This window comes from Ylistrum balloti, unplaced genomic scaffold, assembly GCF_031769215.1.
Source record: "Ylistrum balloti isolate Yb309-2 unplaced genomic scaffold, AGI_CSIRO_Ybal_v1 Utg370126, whole genome shotgun sequence".
NCBI lineage: Eukaryota > Metazoa > Mollusca > Bivalvia > Pectinida > Pectinidae > Ylistrum > Ylistrum balloti.
In genome coordinates, this window is record NW_026782140.1 from 349,060 (window position 1) to 376,464 (window position 27,405).

General features: G+C 35.5%; 1 protein-coding gene across 1 annotated transcript; it reads left to right on the forward strand.

The window, feature by feature from the left end:
• The first annotated feature begins 164 nt into the window (after window positions 1-164).
• Window positions 165-26,776, forward strand: LOC132550514 (uncharacterized). The gene is made up of 5 exons (XM_060214585.1): window positions 165-189; window positions 7,532-7,943; window positions 21,020-21,685; window positions 23,026-23,078; window positions 24,827-26,776. The coding sequence occupies exons 2-5, from the start codon at window positions 7,592-7,594 to the stop codon at window positions 25,454-25,456; spliced, it is 1,701 nt and encodes a 566-aa protein (XP_060070568.1). The 5' UTR covers window positions 165-189; window positions 7,532-7,591; the 3' UTR covers window positions 25,457-26,776.
• The last annotated feature ends 629 nt before the right edge of the window (window positions 26,777-27,405 follow it).

The window sequence follows — 27,405 nt, forward strand, 5'->3', positions numbered from 1 at the left end:
AAAAGTAACAATTACTTGGAGTAACTGGAAACCGCAATAAATGATCGAGAACGTACCCTTAACAGTCAGAGTATGACTCGTCCAATCAAAATCCAGCTTATATTCGATTTCGGAAGCTCTACTATTCCTCAGATACCGCAAAGGTGAAGGACGACCGATCCGTCAAAAGTGCGTCTGCAGTAGAATCTGGTATGTTGTTTGGAAGACCAATTACAATGAATTACATACTCTCTTCCGTTCCGTTCTCTTCTGTTCTGATAATTTCTTCTTTATAGAACCTCCTCTAAGAATGAAGCTAGTATTTCCTATGCAGAAGGATTTTTAGATGTGATAAATCTGGAGTGTATCAAATCACCACCTGACCATACGTTTTATAGGCATATAAATCAATAAAGGCATGGGCACCGTGTATCGTTCTTAAGGTATAAGTATTTATCACTAATTTCATGATAAGACATTGTGACCTGACACCCCATTACGTATATTCCGAAGGGTTCTGTCTAACTGGGTCCTGTATTCCCTAATTTCGGTATATTTTTCAATAGGGAAAACTTTATATCGTACGTTCATCGATTTTACTAAAGCATTCGATTCTGTGTGTAGAGTCGGTCTGTGGAAAAAACTTCGTAAAAGGAAAATCACGGGGAAAAGTTATTTTTAAGCTATACGGTAATACCAAACCACGTGTTAAAAATGGATGTGAACAGTCGGATATGTTCGATTGTGAGATGAAAGTAAAAGGGGCTAAAGGTTAGCGTCATTTTTGTTTGCAATTTATTTAAATGATTTAGAAACGTTTCTTGGTAAGAAAAATGTAGCATTAGACGAATTTGAACATGCATAAGAACTCCCATTTTCCTTGTGTATTTTATTTATTTAAACTGTAGCTTTTTTAAAGCAAGGAGAAAGGTTGTTGAACAAGCACAGAAATCGGTTTTTGCAGTCTTATAAGAAATTAAGAAACACATCACTACCAGTTGATTTACAGTTGAAAATATTTGATTCAGTAATCATGCCAGTTCTCCTGTATTCATCAAAAATTTGGGGGGTTTGAAAATATAAATATTATAGAAAAAATCCATGCGCAAATTTTTAAAAATATACTTAACATAAGTAAAAACACAGCTGATTTCTTTGTTCATGGTGAACTGGGATTACTGCCATTAAGTTATCAAGTATTATCTATAAGTTAATGTATACGTTACAAAAAATGGAACCATATCATGTAAATAGCTCACAAATTCTGTTCCTAACTGGCCTGAATTATGTCAGGTACTATCAATCTACATGTTCCTTTTCTATAAATGAAATTAAGATATTAGTGAAAAAATAGACTAAAGGATCAATATATACAGATATGGTTCGATGATGACCATATCTCATCTAAAGGGCAGTCACATTTCATTTTTTTAAGACAAAATTTGCACAAGAAAAGTATTTTAATAAGTTAAATACTTAAGATAGGGAAATTATGTGCAAGTTTCGTTTTTCAAATATGCATTTACCTGTAGAAACAGGGAAATGGTTAGGTATTCCTTGACAAGAGAGAACCTGTACTTTATGTAATTCCGACATTGGAGATGAATTTCACTATTTAATTGCCAAAATGAATCGGTAAAACGTTTAAGAGAGAAATATATACCAAAATATTCTTTCACTTATCAAGTCAAATTAAAATGCAACGTTTGTTTGATATATTCAATGTAAAAACCTTCACAAAATTTTTTAGATTTATAGAAAAAGTTGATGAATTATTGAGTTAATTTCTTTACCCGGTTGTGCTCTCTTCTCTTTGTAATTATGTAAAAGTGATTATCATTATTTACAGAAAATGTTGTAATTTTGTACTTATTATCACATGCCATGTATCATATTAATTATATGTATGTGACCTCTTGTTACACATATAAGTGTGTCAGAGTGATTGAATAAAACCTTGAAACCTTTAAGCTAAAACAGCGGATATATATAGTCAGAACCCCCATTGGGACTAAGAAATAGGTTAACATGCCAGATTAAGGCTGATAGTACAGAGATATAAAAGAGACCTTCCTGAGACAAGGATGTATATTAAAGATCAGCATTGATTATGCCTCCCTGTCTGAAATCGTCATGGTTGTTGATAGAGTGTTGGACAATATGAAATCAAACTAAATCAAATAAATCCACTAACACATGTTGATAGACTGACAGAGAAGTTTTTGATATCTCGATTCTGACTAATATATATGTGTTGGGGAAATGCTATAATGCTTAATGGATTTTCTAGCACACATAATCAAAAGGACCAACATGTGATCAGTTGATATGATTATACTGATGTGATGGCACAGCCACTGCATCCCTTGTTAATCTATCTGTCTGTACACTTCAGTTATAACTTGTCGAGAAAAATCTTTAAAACACTACTAAATTTTACATAGAGCATTCTTGACTAAAGATGGCTCATTTATATATGCCTGTAAAAAGATTTGAAAAGTAGTTTGATTACATTGCATATGGAAGAGTAACTTCCCCTGATGATTTTCAAATGTTGTTATTGACTGGAGAGCTCTCACTGGTTTCGTTTGATTTCTTTTAAATCAGGATGATTAATCACTTTGACAAGAAGTTGCGATGATCAATGTTCTACACACTACTAATCACTGGAACTTCTACACACTACTAATCACTGGAACACACTACTAATCACTGGAACTTCTACACACTACTAATCACTGGAACACACTATTAATCACTGGAACACACTACTAATCACTGGAACACACTACTAATCACTGGAACACACTACTAATCACTGGAACACACTATTAATCACTGGAACACACTACTAATCACTGGAACACACTACTAATCACTGGAACACACTACTAATCACTGGAACTTCTACACACTACTAATCACTGGAACACACTATTAATCACTGGAACACACTACTAATCACTGGAACACACTACTAATCACTGGAACACACTACTAATCACTGGAACACACTATTAATCACTGGAACACACTACTAATCACTGGAACACACTACTAATCACTGGAACACACTACTAATCACTGGAACTTCTACACACTACTAATCACTGGAACACACTATTAATCACTGGAACACACTATTAATCGCAGGAACACACTACTAATCACTGGAACACACTACTAATCACTGGAACACACTACTAATCACTAAAACACACTACTAATCACTGGAACTTCTACACCCTACTAATTGCAAATTTCATATGCAGTTTCCCCTTGGTCCCTAGTTGTGCATTGTACCTTTTTTGGACTGATTCAAATTCAAGATGGCCGACAGGTGGCCATCTTGGATTTTGGAAGTAAAAGTTTGTTACCGCTTATTCTTGGAAAGTACTGGATGGATCTTTCTCAAATTTCATATGCAGTTTCCCCTTGGTCCCTAGTTGTGCATTATACCTTTTTTGGACTGATCCGAATTCTGACTAATATATATGTGTTGGGGAAATGCTATAATGCTTAATGGATTTTCTAGCACACATAATCAAAAGGACCAACATGTGATCAGTTGATATGATTATACTGATGTGATGGCACAGCCACTGCATCCCTTGTTAATCTATCTGTCTGTACACTTCAGTTATAACTTGTCGAGAAAAATCTTTAAAACACTACTAAATTTTACATAGAGCATTCTTGACTAAAGATGGCTCATTTATATATGCCTGTAAAAAGATTTGAAAAGTAGTTTGATTACATTGCATATGGAAGAGTAACTTCCCCTGATGATTTTCAAATGTTGTTATTGACTGGAGAGCTCTCACTGGTTTCGTTTGATTTCTTTTAAATCAGGATGATTAATCACTTTGACAAGAAGTTGCGATGATCAATGTTCTACACACTACTAATCACTGGAACTTCTACACACTACTAATCACTGGAACACACTACTAATCACTAAAACACACTACTAATCACTGGAACTTCTACACCCTACTAATTGCAAATTTCATATGCAGTTTCCCCTTGGTCCCTAGTTGTGCATTGTACCTTTTTTGGACTGATTCAAATTCAAGATGGCCGACAGGTGGCCATCTTGGATTTTGGAAGTAAAAGTTTGTTACCGCTTATTCTTGGAAAGTACTGGATGGATCTTTCTCAAATTTCATATGCAGTTTCCCCTTGGTCCCTAGTTGTGCATTATACCTTTTTTGGACTGATCCGAATTCAAGATGGCCAACAGGTGGCCATCTTGGATTTTGGAAGTAAAAGTTTGTTACCGCTATTTCTTGGAAAGTACTGGATGGATCTTTCTCAAAGTTCATATGCAGGTTCCCCTTGGTGCCTAGTTGTGCATTGTATCTTTTTTGGACTGATTTGAATTCAAGATGGCTGATAGGTGGCCATCTTGGATTTTGGAAGTAAAAGTTTGTTACCACTATTTCTTGGAAAGTACTAGATGGATCTTTCTTAAATTTCATATGCAGGTTCCCTTTGGTTCCTAGTTGTGCATTATACCTTTTTTGGACTGATCCAAAATCAAGATGGCTGACAGGCAGCCATCTTGGATTTTGAGAGTAAAATCTTGTTACTGAAATATCTGAGGAAGTACTGGATTGATCCTTCTGATATTTCATAGATATTGGTTTCCCTTGGTCCCTAGTTGTGCATTGTACCTTTTTGGACTGATTCGAATTCAAGATGGCCGACAGGTGGCCATCTCGGAATTTGGATGTAAAAGTTTGTTACTGCTCTTTCTTGGAAAGTACTGGATGGATCTTTCTCAAATTTCATATGCAGGTTCCCTTTGGTTCCTAGTTGTGCATTATACCTTTTTGGACTGATCCGAATTCAAGATGGCTGACAGGCAGCCATCTTGGATTTTGAGAGTAAAATCTTGTTACTGCTATATCTGAGGAAGTACTGGATGGATCCTTCTGATATTTCATAGATATTGGTTTCTCTTGGTCCCTAGTTGTGCATTGTACCTTTTTTGGACTGATTTGAAATCAAGGTGGCCCACAGGCAGCCATCTTGGATGTCGACAGTAACTGACTGCTATCTAATAATACTTTGGGATCTTTTTCAAATGATATTTGCTAATAGGTGCTTAATAAAGATATCTTGTGCCATCATTGAGTACATTTACAACACCTGTAACAAATAAAAAAAAACCAAATCTTCAAGAACTGAAAACAGACCTCAAATGGTGGGTGCCAAGATCCCTCTGGGATCTCTTGTTTTTTAATTTTTTAATTTTTTTGTTTCATTTATTCATTTACTTTTGTAATTTTTTATTTGCTATATTTTGTACAATACAATGTACAAAAGGCAACCGAGATTGTTCATCCACTTAAGCTTACCACACATCCCTACATACCCATTTTACAGTTAGTTACAATTCCACCTGTGAATATGTTGTTTTCATAATTCCTCATGTACAAATTACCTCCTCTGCCTATACTTACTTCCACATGTGATGTACAAAATGTATGCATCAGTTTATGTTCATGCAACCATACACAAACCTATCCACATACCAGAAAAAAGAATGAAACCAACTTACAGTGAATTGTGTTCACATACTGATAATTAATGTGTCTCAAAAGATACAACACATATATCCATCTTCTTATAGGCGAGGTATTTATGATAGCATTAGAAAAATATACATGTATCACACAGACTTTCCTGTATGTGTAAACAGAAATTATCAACTAAACCCCTGTAAAAAGCACCTGCACAGTTGATAACATTTCAACACTTTCATGCTCACGTAGATTGTCCATGAACATACATATATCCATATGTATAGTACTTGATATAATGAGACATTCTTGTATATATACTGTATATTTGACTTTGTTATGTGTCAGGTTGTAGGGGTGTAGGATAGGGATATTCCACCTGAGATGTCACAAAATGTACCTGTGGCAATGTCGATAGTTTTAACACATTTTGTATCCTCCAGAGTGAAATGACCCATCCTTCACCCTCACATATGAAAGAGTATTTTTCTCTCATTCTGAAATATTGGATAAAATTTAATTCATATGTCAACAACATACTACAAAGGAAACAATATTACTTAAAAATCATACTTTATATTATGCAATGAATTGACAAATTGACACAAAATTAATTATCCGTACCTAGATTTGGCTAACAAAGTTTACCCTAGAAACTTAAGAAATAAACTATTTGTTCAAGTATCAGGTGATGACGTCAATTGGGAAGGAACACATCACATTTCTATTTGCATGTGCCTGTATTGTATGGATAGTGTGTAATACAAGGACAGTGGACCTGAGTGTATTGCCCTAGAAAGACCAGCACTACACTGGTAGTAATGAGAGGATAAATTAATCAGTCTCATGAGTAAAGACAAACAAAAATAAAAAGAAAGTAATTGTTAGGAAATTGTTCATTCTACATAGACCTAGCCTACATACCGTGTAGATTGTATGAATTTTACATGAGAGAATATCTGTAAGATACAGGGGGAAAACAAAGAGAAATAGAAAAGGCAGATGAAAGATGTCAGAGACAATTGCATATACTGAAGTATGTTTTATTCTAAATATTTCAATATATCGGCTTTGTGAAGGACTAGCAGATTCTATACAAATAACAAAAAGCGAATAAAAAATTGAGACTCATTTGTGTTAAAGTAAACCCTGTAATTTAATTAACCTGTCCCATTTGTTCTAGTCATTTTCATCTTAACCATTAGATTGTGTTTCTGAATCACATTGTCTTTAACTATGCTGACAAGAGCTTTTATATTTCATGACTTATGTAAGCATCTCATTCTGTAAATATATATTGCTTTAAGATAATGATATTTTGTTGTCTACTCGATCGCTGAGATGCAGGCCGAAGAGAAAAGATTTTTCATTTGCTGAATATGGAATTAACATGACTTAATTCTCATAAAGTACTGGAGAAAAAGCTTTCTTAGTTTTGATACACTTTGGTCTCTTGTTGTGTTCGTTTGAGTTTGGGACTGATCAGAAAAAACAAAATAAACAACAAGATTTGGCAGTTTGAGATTATTTTCGCTATTTCTTAGAGGAATTTTCAAATTTCATATAAGTGAGGATCAGTACATGATGTTCAATGTTGTGAAATGTTGACTGGTTATATATATGTGTGTTGGTAGTACAGGTGATAATTACTCGGTCACAACCTGCCGTCATGGTACATCAAACTCTATTTCACATACAATTCTGATCAACTACAGGTAAGTATGTTGTGGTCATGGAAAAGATCATTTTCTATTTGGTAGAGGCTCAAATATTTATGAGGACTGATGTCAAGCCATGTAATATTGTAAGACTGAAATGAAGATAGAAAATCAATCGCCTTAGATTAAACTTAAAATTCTTAGCAGTTATACTGATCTCTAATCAACTTGCCTGACAAAACCAGGTCCTGATGTATGTGTGACAGATATCACTGGAACTACCCAACACCTAATGTACAGGTAACCATTATAGATACATTCATAACTTTTCCTTCTGATTTCATATGGTTTCCTTTCATTTTGTAGTGTGAGCTGAAGCTGATGGGTCTACAAGGAAAAATATCTTGATCTTTAATATGAGAATTGATGATGAATCTGAACATGCAGTCATTATTCTCAGAAGAGATGGAAATCAGAACAGATGAAGAAAGCAGTTTTGTATGCAGATCCTCCTCTGCACATGTCTTGCAACCTTTGGTGAAAACTCCAGATGATAGTTTGTTAACTCGATCTACAGATTCAGTCATGAAAAATGATGGTTCTCAAACAACAGCAAATGGAAGGCAACAAAAGTTAAGTAACAGCAAAGGACTTGTGTTTAAACAGTTTGAAAACCAAGGACAGAATTTGAATTCTGGATCTACACATTCAGGGAGAAATGGTTCTCAGCCAGGAACAAGTGAAGATCAACAAAAAATTAGCAAGGTGGTGAAATCTGGTGAGTTTTTAGGTAATCTGATTCAAAGATAAACAAACATTCTGAATTATTTGGTCTTTACTCCCCAGGGGCCTGAGGGTTGGGACAAAAAGTCTCAAATTGACTCAAATTTCTAAAAACTTTTTAACACCTAGATATGATAGAATCAATGCTCTTCATGGATGGGAGTGTTTTAAGTTGCTTAACCAAATTTGTTAATTTCATGACCCTAGGGTCTCAAACTTCCTGCTAGGGAGGGTTTAAGTTTACTATAGTGTAAATAAAGGAAAATTATTATCTCACCTGGTTGGAATGGCTAAGTGAGCTATAAGGATACTCGGGCATCTGGCGTTTTTCCAGCGTGTCAACTTTTCCTATAAATTGCTACTAGTTATGAAAGACTGAGTGCATTTTAACCAAATTAGGTCTGAAGTGTCCAAGGGGGCAGGCAACTAATTTTGAATGATTGATGGGTGAAGCCTCCCTGGGGCCAGACGAGGGGGAGCCCAAAAGGGCAAATTTTGCAATTTCTTTTAAATGTTACTCCATCTGCAGGAATGATTGGATTTTATTTGTGTTGGGTATCAGTATACCTGCAAAAATGCTTGTCTAGCTCATTAAAGAAAGAAATAGGGAACATTTCAAGAAAAACATATATGCTCATCACAGACAGATATATAAGTCTATATGTAAATTTATCATGCATGTACTGGTATTTCTCACCTGAAAATCTCAAATTTTTCCTTACGCAATGATTAGGGTTAGCGAAGGGGAATCTTGTTTGTATAAACAGTGATATAAGCCCCCTGGGGCAGGAGGGGAGGGGCTCAATAGGGGAAATAGGGCAAAGTCTTTAGAATCCTACTCCTTGTGAAGGAACAGGTCTCATTATAATCTGTTCTACTATAGTACCTGTGTAGTACAGGTAAATTATTTATCTGTATTTACCTGTTCACCAATAGGCAATATTGTGTAAGTTAAGTAATATTTAACAAGTGTACTTTCCTAATTTAAAAAAAAAATAATTGGAATTATGAGTAAAAATATAATCAAGATTTCCATTGTCATCTTATTAAAAAAAACATGATGTATATTGATTAAAAATTTTATTTTTATTAACTAGATATTTTACAAATTTACTTCTGTTTTATTATACATTAATAAAGGTTAATAATCTAGGCTGATGAGAGTGAAGATTATGCATCCCAGTAATAATTGAGCATGTGCACCATCACAAGCAAAAATTTGACAGCCCTTTTCCCCGAAAATGAAATCTATATTATACTGTTATAGTTGCTAGTGTCTTGAAATTGAAGGCATAAGAAGTATGGGTATGGATTTAAAAACAAAAATGTATATATTCACTGGTTTTGGTGCATATATACACATTTGTGGTAGGAAGGAGTAAGTTAAAACACTCACATTCATACTGGAATCTCACTTACATCACCAGCATGACAGATAACTAGAGAACAAAATGCTACTACCATATTCCTTGTCATTGAACACTATTTCATTGATTAAAATAAGTAAAACCAAAGTGTCTGTGATGAATAGGGAGAATTTCAAAATGTGCATCTTACAGTTTTTTATTGCCTTTCCATGCTGTTAACACTTCCTTCATTCCCTGATATCAATCCATCAGACTAAGGGTCCATGCCTTTGGCGCTTAAATTTCTTTAAATTTTGTTATGTGTTACGTTTCATTGAAGCCTGGGAGTGTAGGAGGACTTGTATGGACAGATGGATGATTTCAGTATTCTCTACTTTGCTTTGTTGCTTGGGGTATGATTAAGTGTTAGGTTGGCCATTTTTTATTCTGAATCCCTGTTTTTTGAGAACTTAAGAATAAATCATTCTTAAATTTCATTGATAAATTCTCCTTGGTTTCTGGTTGTGCGTTGTCCATTTGGTACTGATGGATGAAACAAAATGAAACCTTGGATGATAACAGTGATATATATTTTGCTTGATCCTTGTGTGTGAGTTGTCTGTTTTTTAACCGATTAAAGTCAAGGTCATTATTATTAATTTGAGAAAATTTTTAATCATGGTTTAATTAAGTCCAAATTTCATTATCTCATAAATAATCATAACAACATGGATGGTGGAGTTTGAGTTTCAGTGTTAAAGGGTCAAGGTCAAGTAATTCTGGAGGAGTTTTAGTCCCCTATTAGTGAAACTCCGTTGTGGGATGAAGAGGGGGGAGGGATGTTATAGTTTTTTTCTCTATCCTGTTGATCTATCCATCCATCCTTCCATTCCTCCATCTGCCCTGTATCTGACAAAGTTTGCCAACTCACAACGGATCGTGTTTCAGGGTTGTTGGGTCAAGGTCCTATTTACAGAAAATCTTTAACAACACTGTAGTTTGATCCATTGATGGATGTGTTCGTAAATACTTTGTACATCATGCCTTACCAATTATACAGTAAACACAAATTGTATCATAAAAAGTTTATTTTTAGCCTGTCCTCTGATATTTGATTTTAAAAGGCGTATGCCTTCAACTGCATCACTCTTTGTTCATTCATCATCTGTCTCCCCGATCAATTTTGTTGTCATAGAAGATGGTAATTGTAACTGCTTTAAAAAGATTTGATAATGAAGGTTCTTCTTTTGTGATTTACCTTTGAAACAAACAAGGTATTTTTTGATGAATTAGAATTTCATGATTTATATGTAGAATCACATCTTATACAAGTATGTCTCATTATTTCATGAATTAAATTTGCATAATCACATCAATGTTACGCGAAATAGCAAAAAAATATCGTCCCCCATGACAACAATCAGCTATACAGTCAGCAAAATAAGGAACAAGTGGCCATCTTTCATGTTTTATTGAAAAATTTAAAATAACTCTTCCACGTTGGGATTTGAGAAAAATCTTCAAAATCATCACAGTGAAAAACGTTCATGATACGTTCTGGCTGTCACAAGTTCAGAGTGAAAGACTGGTAGTATAGGGACATAAAATTGGTGGAACTGATAAAGATAGTAAACCTTCTGGTCTATTTCATATACTGTTTTTCTATCTGTATGACCTAAATTAGTACTTCCACATCTCTATCCTGTAATACCCGGGGGGTAAGTCTATCACAAAAAGCCCATGTATTTGTGGTAACGTGTTCACCACAAGGCTTTTATTGGGGGATAAATATGGTAAATGGAATACATTTGCAATAAAAATGGTACATTTATCACAGTTTAAAGAATTGGTTGGTTGGTTGTTTCCAGGCTTTGCGTGACTCTCTCCGTTACTAGATGTCATCTTACCAAGGAACATCAGGTTATAGAAGTGATCGCCTTGTTTTATGGGGATATGTATCTAGTCCTTACTCCTGGTACCTCTTTCAGAAATAGTGATTTTGTATTCTTTTGATGCTGGAACAAACTTGACCTCAGGATGCAGTACCAAAGCATGTAACTGTGTGGGAGACTGTTTAAAGGCTGACCAGACTGGGAAGGAAGATTCTTATATGTTCATTCATTGTCTTCCTAAACCTGTAGGATTTTTTTTACCATGGTGACAAGATTTTCACCAGATGTTTCAGGTGGTCAATTACAGTTTGACAAATCTTAACTGGTATCATTTACATTGCCTTAACACATAAGCCTCTGCTTGGACTTAATAGAATAGACTTACAGTGTCCTTTTTTGTTTGGAATTCATTATGCTATCAATTGACAGTAGTTCAATTTCTTTTTCTGGAAGGTCTTCAAAAACATTTTTATCAAGAATGTTATAAGATGCAATTAATCTAAAAAAATGTTAAAAATAGGAGTTGATTAGTCTTCAAATTGGTGTTTAGGCATCTGTAAGTCTGCTGAGATTTTATCTCCGTGCCTGATGCTAGTGGTAACCATGGAGATGTAATGCTGTTGTGTAGGATATGATTTATCGTGATACTAGAATCAGATCAATGTTTATGTAATTACAAGTCGGACTTTTCTTTCTACAAGTCAGCATTCCCAAACATTGTTACAGTAGCACTGGCATCAGGTAGGTGACTTCATGATCAGAAACATGTACAGCAGTATATGGGTTTGTAGGCTCCATGTGTTAGGTAATGATTATCAGAAACATGTACAGCAGTATATGGGTTTGTAGGCTCCATGTGTTAGGTAATGATTATCAGAAACATGTACAGCAGTATATGGGTTTGTAGGCTCCATGTGTTAGGTAATGATTATCAGAAACATGTACAGCAGTATATGGGTTTGTAGGCTCCATGTGTTAGGTAATGATTATCAGAAACATGTACAGCAGTATATGGGTTTGTAGGCTCCATGTGTTAGGTAATGATTATCAGAAACATGTACAGCAGTATATGGGTTTGTAGGCTCCATGTGTTAGGTAATGATTATCAGAAACATGTACAGCAGTATATGGGTTTGTAGGCTCCATGTGTTAGGTAATGATTATCAGAAACATGTACAGCAGTATATGGGTTTGTAGGCTCCATGCGTTAGGTAATGATTATCAGAAACATGTACAGCAGTATATGGGTTTGTAGGCTCCATGTGTTAGGTAATGATTATCAGAAACATGTACAGCAGTATATGGGTTTGTATTCTCCATGTGTTAGGTAATGATTATCAGAAACATGTACAGCAGTATATGGGTTTGTAGGCTCCATATATAAGGTAATGATTATCAGAAACATGTACAGCAGTATATGGGTTTGTAGGCTCCATATATAAGGTAATGATTATCAGAAACATGTACAGCAGTATATGGGTTTGTAGGCTCCATATATAAGGTAATGATTATCAGAAACATGTACAGCAGTATATGGGTTTGTAGGCTCCATGTGTTAGGTAATGATTATCAGAAACATGTACAGCAGTATATGGGTTTGTAGGCTCCATATATAAGGTAATGATTATCAGAAACATGTACAGCAGTATATGGGTTTGTAGGCTCCATGCATTAGGTAATGATTATCAGAAACATGTACAGCAGTATATGGGTTTGTAGGCTCCATGTGTTAGGTAATGATTATCAGAAACATGTACAGCAGTATATGGGTTTGTAGGCTCCATGTGTTAGGTAATGATTATCAGAAACATGTACAGCAGTATATGGGTTTATAGGCTCCATGTGTTAGGTAATGATTATCAGAAACATGTACAGCAGTATATGGGTTTGTAGGCTCCATGTGTTAGGTAATGATTATCAGAAACATGTACAGCAGTATATGGGTTTGTAGGCTCCATGCATTAGGTAATGATTATCAGAAACATGTACAGCAGTATATGGGTTTGTAGGCTCCATGTGTTAGGTAATGATTATCAGAAACATGTACAGCAGTATATGGGTTTGTAGGCTCCATGCATTAGGTAATGATTATCAGAAACATGTACAGCAGTATATGGGTTTATAGGCTCCATGTGTTAGGTAATGATTATCAGAAACATGTACAGCAGTATATGGGTTTGTAGGCTCCATGCATTAGGTAATGATTATCAGAAACATGTACAGCAGTATATGGGTTTGTAGGCTCCATGCATTAGGTAATGGCTTATGTTATTTGATTTTATATATATAACTCTACCCAGTCAGTCAGAATAGTACTAATAAATTTGTTTAATCTCGTTATTTTTAATCCTGTTTTCTGTGATTGGTATTCTAGATATGACTATATGTGACCATCATTTGAAACTATACTAACAGATATAGTTATTAGTTCAGATAACATTGTCTCACTATGAATGTCACAAGGGATATATTCATATATATATATATATATGTATGTCCTAACACTTATGTAAGCACACTGGCGGCTCCATGCCTTGGTGGATCAAACTTGCAGGACCATTGTACCTCAGAGGCTTTTTAATTTCAGGGTGGAGGATCAAAGTCATCATTATTATTTTCAGAAAGTCCTTGTCATTGCTTTTGCAGCTTCATTCCCTAATGGATTTTGATCAAACTTATACTTCTTTATTCCACTTAGATCAATGGTGAACCTCGAGCAATTTGTATCAGTTCTGATAAACCTGGGTCAACATTTATAAAGCATAAGGCTTAGATTGCTATTAAACAAAATGTGTACATGTCCATTTGTAAGATAGAGTGATTCACAGTTGCGGTGATGATGTACACTTTTGATGAAGTGTATGTGTACATTTGTGATGGTACATAAGTGTGATGTACAAGTGTATGTGTACATTTGTGATGGTACATAAGTGTGATGTACAAGTGTATGTGTACATTTGTGATGGTACATAAGTGTGATGTACAAGTGTATGTGTACATTTGTGATGGTACATAAGTGTGATGTACAAGTGTATGTGTACATTTGTGATGGTACATAAGTGTGATGTACAAGTGTATGTGTACATTTGTGATGGTACATAGGTGTGATGTACAAGTGTATGTGTACATTTGTGATTGTACATAGGTGTGATGTACAAGTGTATGTGTACATTTGTGATGGTACATAGGTGTGATGTACAAGTGTATGTGTACATTTGTGATGATACATAGGTGTGATGTACAAGTGTATGTGTACATTTGTGATGGTACATAGGTGTGATGTACAAGTGTATGTGTACATTTGTGATTGTACATAGGTGTGATGTACAAGTGTATGTGTACATTTGTGATGGTACATAGGTGTGATGTACAAGTGGATGTGTACATTTGTGATGGTACATAGGTGTGATGTATAAGTGTATGTGTACATTTGTAATGGTACATAGGTGTGATGTACAAGTGTATGTGTACATTTGTGATGGTACATAGGTGTGGTGTACAAGTGTATGTGTACATTTGTGATGGTACATAGGTGTGGTGTACAAGTGTATGTGTACATTTGTGATGGTAAATAGGTGTGATGTACAAGTGTATGTGTCAGACAGTTATGATGTATTATACAGGTGTAATGTACAGCTGTGTTGTGATATACAGCTGTGTTATCATATACAGCTATGTTGTGATATACAGAGGTGTGGTGTGATATATAGAGATGTGGTGTGATATACAGAGATGTGGTGTGATATATAGAGGTGTGGTGTGATATATAGTGGTGTGGTGTGATATATAGAAGTGTGGTGTGATATACAGAGGTGTGGTGTGATATACAGAGGAGTGGTGTGATATATAGAGGTGTGGTGTGATATATAGTGGTGTGGTGTGATATATAGAAGTGTGGTGTGATATACAGAGATGTGGTGTGATATATAGAGGTGTGGTGTGATATATAGATGTGTGGTGTGATATATAGTGGTGTGGTGTGATATATAGAGGTGTGGTGTGATATATAGTGGTGTGGTGTGATATATAGAGGTGTGGTGTGATATATAGATGTGTGGTGTGATATATAGTGGTGTGGTGTGATATATAGAGGTGTGGTGTGATATACAGAGGTGTGGTGTGATATGTAGTGGTGTGGTGTGATATATAGAGGTGTGGTGTGACATATAGTGGTGTGGTGTGATATATAGAGGTGTGGTGTGATATATAGTGGTGTGGTGTGATATATAGAAGTGTGGTGTGATATACAGAGATGTGGTGTGATATATAGAGGTGTGGTGTGATATATAGATGTGTGGTGTGATATATAGAGGTGTGGTGTGACATATAGTGGTGTGGTGTGATATATAGAGGTGTGGTGTGATATATAGTGGTGTGGTGTGATATATAGAGGTGTGGTGTGATATACAGAGGTGTGGTGTGATATGTAGTGGTGTGGTGTGATATATAGAGGTGTGGTGTGACATATAGTGGTGTGGTGTGATATATAGAGGTGTGGTGTGATATATAGAGGTGTGGTGTGATATGTAGTAGTGTGGTGTGATATATAGTGGTGTGGTGTGATATATAGAGGTGTGGTGTGATATATAGAGGTGTGGTGTGATATGTAGTAGTGTGGTGTGATATACAGGTGTGATGTATTATACTGGTTGTAGGGACCAGAACAGCTTACGTTATATGTTGTTTGATGTGTTGTCATGTGTCATTCATGCAGTGGCTGATGGCTGTCTTATTGCTCCACTTCCTAAATAGATGATGATATATTGACAGGACCTGCGATAGTGTGTAGAGCATTGCCTTAGTTTATTCTAAATAAAGTTAAGGCCAATGCCACACTTTTGATGGATTCTTAGAGGTGTTATCATTACCACTTCTCCTGAACATGCAGATAGTCATGTTGAGAGTGAATTTTTAGGTCATCTGACCCGAAGGATCAAGATGACCTTTAGTCATCATGCTTCGCCTGTCGTTGTGCCACATGCATTGTGCATTGTGTGACATGCATTGTGCATCGTTCGTCATGAGTAAACTTTTTCTTTAAAAGCCTACTCCTCTTTCATACCTGAATTGATTTCAATAAAATTTGGTCTGATGCATCATTGGTGAGGGGTTAATCATTTCTTAAATTCAGAATTTTTATTAGACTTCTAAGGACTCGTGGGTGGAAACAGCCCCAAATGGGAAAGGTAGTCAATATTTTGCTTCATAATGCTACTCTTTCTTATTGCTTAAATTGATTTCAACCAAATTTGGTCTGAAACATCATTGAGAGTTAAGAATCATTTCTTAAATTCTGAAAGTTGATTAACCCTTAGTTAATAGGAATGACCTATATCCTTGAAAAGTCACAGGGATCGAATTTGTTGAAATACTGAAGCAACTTCCTCTCAATAACCAAAAGGCCCAGGATGATGATATTAGTCCTTTAGCGTGCTTGGATGTAGGGCTACCAACTTTGTTAATATAAATAACATTGACCTACTTTCAAGGTAACAGGTTTCAAATGTGTTAAAATGTTTTGGTGACTTCTTCTCAATAACCAAAAGGCCCAGGACCAACTTTCAAGGTCACAGGTGCTTTACCTGAGCATGACACGGCTAAACTGAACACAGCATTGCTGTACCATTTTTGTATGTATATAATCTATAGTAAGCTTTGTTCCTTTCACTTTGTATAGCGTAACAATCTGTATTGTTATCATCACGTGATCAAGACAATGCGTTATTACGTCACGACTGAACCATAATTTTAACCTTAGCTATGCCAATACTTGTACCGTTGTTCTGATGACGGCTAGCCTAGCTAGTCGAAACATGTAAACCCAATAAAACTACCGATCACGGAATCCTTGGTGTTGATGCTCCAACCTGTATTAAGTTGTTATTACCTATTGTCTATGGAGCTCTACTAGAATCCTTCGGATCCGCCTAGGATTCTTCTACCGATACATCTACCAACTAGTACCACTCACAGGACGTTGATTCTACCGATACATCTACCAACTAGTACCACTCACAGGACGTTGATTCTACCGATACATCTACCAACTAGTACCACTCACAGGACGTTGGTTCTACCGATACATCTTACCAACCAGTACCACTCACAGGATGTTGGTTCTACCTATACATCTACCGACTAGTACCACTCACAGGACGTTGGTTCTACCGATACATCTACCAACTAGTACCACTCACAGGACGTTGGTTCTACCGATACATCTTACCAACCAGTACCACTCACAGGACGTTGGTTCTACCGATACATCTACCAACTAGTACCACTCACAGGACGATGATCCTACCTATACATCTACCGACTAGTTCCACTCACAGGACGTTGATCCTACCTATACATCTACCGACTAGTACCACTCACAGGACATTGGTTCTACCGATACATCTACCAACTACCGTAAAAACCCAAGTAATGTCCGCATCTGTGTAATGTCCGCACCCCTTTTTTGACACAAAAATATGGGGAAAAAACCCACCTTCCGTGTAATGTCTGCGGGCAAAAAATGCAAATTGAAGCTGCCGATTTCATTTCACGTAAGCTAATGTCATAATGGCCGAGAGCATGTCGCATTGTGTATAACGTACAGGTACCATTCAAGAATTCACTTAATTGTTTATAACAACAGTTATTCTCCATAATGGTACAGTAAGCTTACCGGTATGACAAGTCCTCATTTCGATAATTGGTGTTTTGATAAGGGTTAGCCCAGCAGTGTTATAATCAGCTTGGGTCGTCTCCTCACCTCAAGTGTGAGTGAGTGACAGCGTGGGATTAGCCAATTAACGATAACTATACAGTAACATGACCCGCCCACGTCCAAGCTAACATTGTACATAAATAATACGGGAAAACTGTACACAATCACAATCTTCTGTGGTGTCCGTAATTTATTTATCCGAGGGTACCCAACAGAAGATTATTTATTTGAATCATGGGGAAACGCTACACTTCTTACACTGCCAAAGAAAAGTTAGAGATCGTCGAGTATGCTGAGAAGTTTGGTAACAGAGCTGCTGCCCGAAAGTATGATACTGATGACAAGAACGTCAGAAACTGGAGAAGAAAGAAAGATACCCTCATCGTAATGCCGGCTGGCATGAAAGCTAATCGTGGTACACCTGCAAAGTTCCAAGAAATAGAAAAAAATCTTTACCAGTGGCTATGTGATAGAACAAAGTCAAACAAAATGCTTCCTATTACGAAGGACGACACAATACGAACCTGTAACGAGAAAATGGAAGGAATTAACCATGGAAACTATAATAAATAATCATAAATAATCATGTTTGGTTGAGGAAACATCATACGAAAAACCATAGAACGATAATATCAGGTATGCTTGGCTTTTAAGAACACAATTCAAGGAGATATGTTATGAATTGTCGGAAGGAAAAAAGTGTCATTTCCTCTATATCTCTGTAATGTCCGCACCCCCTTTTTTGGATTGATTTTGGGTGAAAAAAAGAGCGGACATTACATGGGTTTTTACGGTAGTACCACTCATGGGACGTTGGTTCTACCGATACATCTACCAACTAGTACCACTCACGGGACGTTGGTTCTACCGATACATCTACCGACCAGTACCATTCACAGGACATTGGTTCTACCGATACATCTACCTACTAGTACCACTCACAGGACGTTGGACTCCTCCACCTCTTTTTATTTTTCCCACTAGATTACAACTTGTTTTATTCATCAACATGGAAGAGATTTTAAAGAAGTTCTGTTCAACCCTATATTTAGATTGGCAGAAAGATTAAATCTATAGATTTAATAGACAATATCAGTGTCATTTACTTAGATAGGATGAAAGCATTCAATTAACATTTTTTCATCTTTCTTCTTTCGCTTCAAACTTTAGCATTAGGGGATAGGTCAAAATCTTTTCAGAGGGACAAGATTTTCTGACAAGATGGTTTGGAGAGTACATCAACAGCAATACCTCTGAACCCTTGTCGCCTGTAGGGCCCCTAAGGGGAGTGCTCTAGGCCATATCTCGCTAAATATCTACCAATTAACCTGTGATTACAATCTTCCTTCTAAAGTTGTTAATTGTAAAATAAGTATTTCAATTTAGATTTTGTGATCGGACGAACTAAAGCCTCACTGCATTTTCATTTCACTATTTCTAGAGGTGGAATTTCATTTTAATATTTCTAGAGGTGGAATTTCATTTCACTATTTCTAGAGCTGGAATTTCATTTCACTATTCCTAGAGCTGGAATTTCATTTCACTATTCCTAGAGCTGGAATTTCATTTCACAATTTCTAGAGCTGGAATTTCATTTCACTATTCCTAGAGCTGGAATTTCATTTCACTATTCCTAGAGCTGGAATTTCATTTCACTATTCCTAGAGCTGGAATTTCATTTCACTATTCCTAGAGCTGGAATTTCATTTCACAATTTCTAGAGCAGGAATTTCATTTCACTATTCCTAGAGCTGGAATTTCATTTCACAATTTCTAGAGCAGGAATTTCATTTCACTATTCCTAGAGCTGGAATTTCATTTCACTATTCCTAGAGCTGGAATTTCATTTCACTATTTCTAGAGCTGGAATTTCATTTCACTATTCCTAGAGCTGGAATTTCATTTCACAATTTCTAGAGCAGGAATTTCATTTCACTATTCCTAGAGCTGGAATTTCATTTTAATATTTCTAGAGCTGGAATTTCATTTCACTATTCCTAGAGCTGGAATTTCATTTCACTATTCCTAGAGCTGGAATTTCATTTCACAATTTCTAGAGCTGGAATTTCATTTCACTATTTCTAGAGCTGGAATTTCATTTCACTATTCCTAGAGCTGGAATTTCATTTCACTATTCCTAGAGCTGGAATTTCATTTCACTATTCCTAGAGCTGGAATTTCATTTCACTATTCCTAGAGCTGGAATTTCATTTCACTGTTTCTAGAGCTGGAATTTCATTTCACTATTCCTAGAGCTGGAATTTCATTTCACAATTTCTAGAGCAGGAATTTCATTTCACTATTCCTAGAGCTGGAATTTCATTTCACAATTTCTAGAGCAGGAATTTCATTTCACTATTCCTAGAGCTGGAATTTCATTTCACAATTTCTAGAGCAGGAATTTCATTTCACTATTCCTAGAGCTGGAATTTCATTTCACAATTTCTAGAGCAGGAATTTCATTTCACTATTCCTAGAGCTGGAATTTCATTTCACAATTTCTAGAGCTGGAATTTCATTTCACTATTTCTAGAGCTGGAATTTCATTTCACTATTCCTAGAGCTGGAATTTCATTTCACAATTTCTAGAGCAGGAATTTCATTTCACTATTCCTAGAGCTGGAATTTCATTTCACAATTTCTAGAGCTGGAATTTCATTTCACTATTCCTAGAGCTGGAATTTCATTTCACTATTCCTAGAGCTGGAATTTCATTTCACTATTTCTAGAGCTGGAATTTCATTTCACTATTCCTAGAGCTGGAATTTCATTTCACAATTTCTAGAGCAGGAATTTCATTTCACTATTTCTAGAGCTGGAATTTCATTTCACTATTCCTAGAGCTGGAATTTCATTTCACTATTTCTAGAGCTGGAATTTCGTTTCACAATTTCTAGAGCAGGAATTTCATTTCACTATTTCTAGAGCTGGAATTTCGTTTTACTATTTCTAGAGCAGGTTACCAATGTGGAATTGGCGAACAGATCATCATCAATTTCAAATTTACACACAAGTCTCAAACAGTATAAAAAAATTCAAAATTATTGTCATTTAACATTCGGAGCTCTCCTTAAATATCTACATTTTGTCTTGATTCTTTAAATTCTCTTTATTACAGAGCCACTATCCAGTGTCATAAACACTGCTAAGCAGTTGTGTAAATCAGGGAAGATCAACTCCAGCCAGCTGCAGCAACTACTCAAGTATGTGACCCAGTCACGTAGTATAACTGGAACCACTAGTGGCAGAACAGATCAGGCCAAATTGGCCAGCCTGATAAGTCAACTCACTCAGCAAACTAAAGGTAAACATGGCGATTCTCAGCAGTCAACCAGTCAACAGGTGGATTTGGAAGGTCAGCAGGTTAGAACGAGTGGACAGCAGGTAAATTTGGGTATCCAACAAGTGCAGTCCAGTAGTCAACAGGTTGTATTGGCTGGTCTCAACACACATGTACAACATATAGGTACTGAAAATGCTTTCAAACTCAGTGTGGCAAAAGACCTGTGTAAGACTACATCCACAGTAAAGTCTGTGTGCCATCCGGTGCTTTGTCAGACAACAGAGCATAAAAACGCCTCCACCAATACTGTTACCAGCACAAGTACTTCTATCAGCAGTCAGAATCAAGGGACAGTCGTCACAAAGATGCTGCAGGGGATTGACTTGCAGACGTTCACTCCAGTGGACCAAGCACTGTCATTGTTTGAGGTGTCACCAACTTTACAACTGGATATGCCACAGTTTCATCCTCAAACCCTCAACATTGTTTCTGAGTCCCTCTGTGAGTATCTGTAGTATACATTGCATAATGATCATAAATTATTCTTTTTCTTTGTGACCTGCATCTTGCTTAGGTGATTATAGAAAAAATGCTGCCCTGACACAGTATTAGCTAGACTATTCTGTAATTTAAAGTCTGAAATTGTGAGTGATGTTAATGTTTCTGTTATGACCAATAACACATAAACACAATGAATTTCAGTTTAGACAGGAAAACATACAGAATTTAAAAAAATAGTCACTTAGGATTTTAGTTCAAACAGGTAATGATAAAATCGGTGTTACAAAGTGGCATAGGATATGGTGTAGAAAGGTACACCTATGAAATCTAAGCATGTTTGTAATAGTCATGTTTGATATCAGTTCAGACCCGTAACTTTCATGATAAAATCTGTATAAAAAGGAAGTTGATGGATTTCTGGTAAACTCTATAATGATAAAATCTGTATAGAAAGGAAGTTGATGGATTTCTGGTAAACTCTATAATGATAAGATCTGTATAGAAAGGAAGTTGATGGATTTCTGGTAAACTCTATAATGATAAAATCTGTATAAAAAGGAAGTTGATGGATTTCTGGTAAACTCTATAATGATAAAATCTGTATAAAAAGGAAGTTGATGGATTTCTGGTAAACTCTATAATGATAAAATCTGTATAAAAAGGAAGTTGATGGATTTCTGGTAAACTCTATAATGATAAAATCTGTATAGAAAGGAAGTTGATGGATTTCTGGTAAACTCTATAATGATAAAATCTGTATAAAAAGGAAGTTGATGGATTTCTGGTAAACTCTATAATGATAAAATCTGTATAGAAAGGAAGTTGATGGATTTCTGGTAAACTCTATAATGATAAAATCTGTATAAAAAGGAAGTTGATGGATTTCTGGTAAACTCTATAATGATAAAATCTGTATAAAAAGGAAGTTGATGGATTTCTGGTAAACTCTATAATGATAAAATCTGTATTAGAATCAAAGTTGATGGGTTTTACCTCAAGAGTGATAAAGCTGTATTAGAAAGGGATAAAGTCATATTTATCATGACTTTAAATTGGTTATACTGTAATTTAAAACAGTCTACTCTCAGTTTAAGTAGAATGAAAAAATGTAGATTGACACATACATTTGTGTGTGGTATACAGTAGCTCTGTGATGTATTGACAATTCAGTTCTGTTGAAAGGAGTGCTATCTGTCTCAACTCACTGCCACAGGATCTATATTTATATTTCATTGTCAATTTGATGAACCATTTAGGAATTAAAAGGCACTTTATAAAGCATCATTTCCTTCTCAACAACCAAGTCATCAATTAAAGTCAATATGCTTTGTTATTTGCAGGCTCATCCACTCCCACAGTGTCAGTCAAGTCTGCAACAACACCACCCACACAGGTACGAGATTTTGTAGCTCTGGTTGTTGAGCTGATGACCAGAAGCAGTATGTGTTTTTCTCTGACACCCTCTATGTTATTGATTATTCCAACATATACTGTAGCTAGTGTGCTTGTAAACTAGTTTGTTAGGTGTGTAGAAGCACCTGCTCATGTACATACTTAAACTGAACTTACTGAAGTTTTTAGGACCATATTGTTTTAATTGGTTTCTTTAAGAACATTTTAATTAATTAATCAACTTTTTATTTCTACAAATGAGACATTTAGGGCAATCTGATTGAGAATAATAAAATCTTTCACCACTTTCACGTCTTTGGAGGTGAAATAGACGGAAAGATGATAAAGATGTCAATCAAGAGGCTTGCTGATTTCTCGCAACTTTGATCATCTTTCCTGCGGATTATCTCATCAACAAGGGGTGGAATGATAATTTTTCTCTTACACTGCTGGTTTTATTAGGTACTAGTATGTGTTTTTGTTGACCCAGTGCTTAGAATCGTTGAAGTGATTGAATTGTTGACATGACTTCAGTGAATTGTTTTTGTAATATAATTGGCTAGAGAGGGGAATCCACCTGTCATCAGTATTGTGAGACAAGGAAACATCACACCAGTAAAAAGTCAAAACATACCTGTCCAGAGTAACAGTGTTCTATAGTAATAGCCTGTCATAAGGAATGCATATGTTCTTTGATATTTTGGGATGAATCAGTTAAAAATGAAAGGAATAATGGATGTCCATTGTCCAGCATCCATTGTCTGTCAATCGTCTGTCATATGTTTTTAGCTCATGTCGTGTAAGGAACAATAAAATAGAGTGATAAGAAACAGCCTTCTGTATATCTCTTTGTAATGCTATAGCAAAGACATTTGCATTAACTAGCTTTGTTGAGTTTAAAAACCATTTTTCTCCAAAAGTGCATAACCTTTTCTTTTTCAAATTAAAAAGTTGTAGAAATCTTAGTAATTTTCAAATAGACATAACATTTTTGACAAATAATTTGTTAACTTTTGATATTTGTATAACAATGATGCATGTTTAAGTCATTCACAGCTGAATATTCAGCCCAAAATCTGAAAAAAATCATCTTTAAATAGATGGCAAAAAAAGCTAAATGATTTTCCAATTGACCCACATAAGTTTTGGGAAACATGCCTGTAATTATCATTATAAATGTTGTTATGAAAATGAGATTGATTTCTCACTGTCTGACAAAGTGGCTGTGGTCAGTCACAGAAAGGGTACAGGTACATAAGAAGTAGATAACTGTGATGGAGAAGGGGCCAATGACTTCATGACTCAGTGGACAGTTACAAAAGCTAAAGACAAAACAGTGTCCTTTTGACCTTATTTCTTATCCCTCTAAATTATTCTTCTCTGTGTCATAGCTAGGCATCCATCATCCATTTGTCCTCTGGCATCAACTTTTCACTTCAAACAGCTTCTCCTAAATAACTTATAGGCAAATCGGGCCTTTAGAATACTGGGATGAAGAGCTACCAAGTTTGACCTTGACCCATTTTGATGGTCACAAGGGTCAAATGTAGAAAAATCTTCAAAAGACTTCTCAGGTTTTCGGATACTGATGTTGATTGTTTTGCATGCTGTGATGAATGGCTGCTTAGTTTGTAACAGTGAATGACCAGGACTTACTTTTAACATCGCAGACATATAATATGCTGAAATGCATTAATTACTAATGATTTGAAATTATCGTTATTTATCAACAATTTTCTCCTGTTTTAGATTGACGTTGGACCTAACCCAGATAACAGTATAACAGAAAACAATGGTACCTCATGCTGGGAGTACACTGGTACCAATCTGGCTGACCTCCTGATCCCAGACACCAGTGGCCTAGAGGCTGCACCAGAAGATAATGCCTGTTCAAATGCATTTCTAGCCAGTGGAGATGGACACTTGCAGAGAATGTTAAAAACAGGACCAGTAGACGAAATACCAGGCACATCAGGGATCATGTTTAGTGATAACAATTTACAAGGCAAAACTCAAAGTGACATGGCAGTTTCAGAATTTTACTGTAGGCCAGAGAAAGTGCAGAAGCTGGGATCCTCCACAGCTGTCAGTACCAATATCCCTGGTTTCAAAGAATTTGCACTGCCTTCCACAAATTCAAAGTCATCAAATCTGAGACGTAAACGGTATAAAAAGACTGCAGATGCACTTCAGGGCTCTGGTTTAATGGACATTACACTGAAAACTGCAGAACTTATACAAAGGAATAGAAAATTACAGAAAGAAATTGAAGATTTAAAATGTGAAGCAGCTCAGTTTTATCAAAGTGTTCTCCAAAATCCTGAAAATAGAGAATTTGGAGAAAAGTTTAAAATGGCACAGCAACAATCCATGCATTAGTTCAGAAGAAACAAGGTCAGACCTGTCATTTTGTAAAATCTAAACATCATATCACTCCAATATAATAAATACAATGTTTACAAGTCATATGGCCTATTACTGTCGCAATTATATAACCTGGTTATACATCTCTTTGATGTAGACATTGACTACATAGCAATATGACTTTGCTCACTCATATATGAAGTGATAAATTGATATAATATTGTGTTTCCTGATAATTTTCAGGCGATTATAAGGTTGCCACTTTGTCAATCTGTCCGTCCTTCTTTCCATCTGTCCTTTCTTACTTGGAGCATAAATTTGCCTACAGTTAGAGCAAGGATCATGAAATATGGTGTATAGACTGGTCATACTAAACTAATATGCAGTGTACCAAATTCAGGGCCCTCTTCCCTGCAATTACAATGTGATTGTCCAGATTTTCTAGTCCAGAGTATGACTTGGCTTTCATTTAAACTAGGATGATGGAAATTGTCGGTTGTATACATTGGCCATTCTAAAAAGATGTACAATGTATCAATTTAGGGCCTGAAATTCCTTAATTATAGAGTTCTTTCCCTTTGATGAAACTTTGTGTCCATTAAATTTGTTTGCAGAGAGCTTTCATCACTTTTACTGTTAACTTGATATTTTAGCATGGTTCTGATTTAAGCAATTTTCTACGATTGTATTTCAACCACAAAATATAGTTCTAGTGAAAATTATGTATTCATGATGTCAACAGAATGTATTTATCGTATTAATAGATTTTAAGCTCCAACAAAGTATTGTTTGATGGAGCGTTTCTGGGAAGTAAGGAAAATGAAATGTACCAATTTAATTGAAAACTGAAAAAAGTAACTTTAAAAAATATGATTTTTACTAACCTGTAGAAAAAAAAATTCACTAGACAATGTGGAATCATATACCCTGTTCTGTTATACATCTTATTTCTGCACACCAATAGGGTGAAAAATCAAACAGTCCTGCAAGATGTTCCAATTGTCTTAAACATTGATAATTACGTCTAGTGAAAAATATTCACTTTTACAGCTGAATAGAAGTTCTGATAACACAACCAGTTATAAATTAGTGTGTGACATCAACATTTCAATGAATACACAAGTCATTTTCATCAGACAAAATACCAGTGTGGAGCATACTAGCACTGACATTGGTAGTGTACCAATTTTTTCAACTATACTATAATTTTATGTACACAAAGGTTGAAAATATTGTTACAAGATGGTAAACAGATTAAAGACCAAAAATTTCACAAGATGATAACTATGTACTGTAGTCGATTCAGCTATGCTACATAAATTTTAACTGAATGCATTGTGGTATTTTGTTGTCTGTCCTTTGTAAACTTTTATTGTCTGGAGATCTCCTTACAGTTTTCAATTTATTCTGTTCAAACTTAGTAGGATCAATCACCTTGATCTGATGTTATGTTTTCCAGAAAAGCAGTTTGATCAACCGTATTTGGAAGAGTTAATGCCCTTCGTTTCTTTCATACTATTAATCTTGTCGAGAGGTTTTCTCTATCAGTTTTTAACCAATTTATTTCAACTGATTTTCTTTAAAACATATAACTCAGACAGGAAATTGTTTTTTCATGAACTGCAAATTTATTCAACAACGTCTTCAAAAGCTACTGCCATTTTTAATCTTGTCTGAACATTTCTTCCCTCAACATTTAAACAATTTTTTGTAACTTGCTAGGCTTCATAACCATCAGAGAGGGTTGTGTTTTTATTAACAGCATTTTATTACAACAATATTTTAAAGAGTTACTGCCCTTTGTACTTGTCAGCATTTAATCTTGTCCAGAGATTTCTTTTCTCAGTTGCAACTTTGTATGCATATTAAAACATACAGCACTCATTCCCCATTATGTTTTTATTAGTTATTACAATTTCCATATTTGTATTCATTTTGATAAAACATTGCTTTGAAATAAATGT

What these genes read in the sequence shown, in the direction of transcription:
- LOC132550514 (XM_060214585.1), top strand. Translation starts at nt 7,592, where the DNA reads ATGATGAATCTGAACATGCAGTCATTATTCTCAGAAGAGATGGAAATC. An exon ending in TAGCAAGGTGGTGAAATCTG is followed by an intron (nt 7,944 to 21,019) that starts GTGAGTTTTTAG and finishes TCTTTATTACAG; the next exon opens with AGCCACTATCCAGTGTCATA. An exon ending in CAACAACACCACCCACACAG is followed by an intron (nt 23,079 to 24,826) that starts GTACGAGATTTT and finishes CTCCTGTTTTAG; the next exon opens with ATTGACGTTGGACCTAACCC.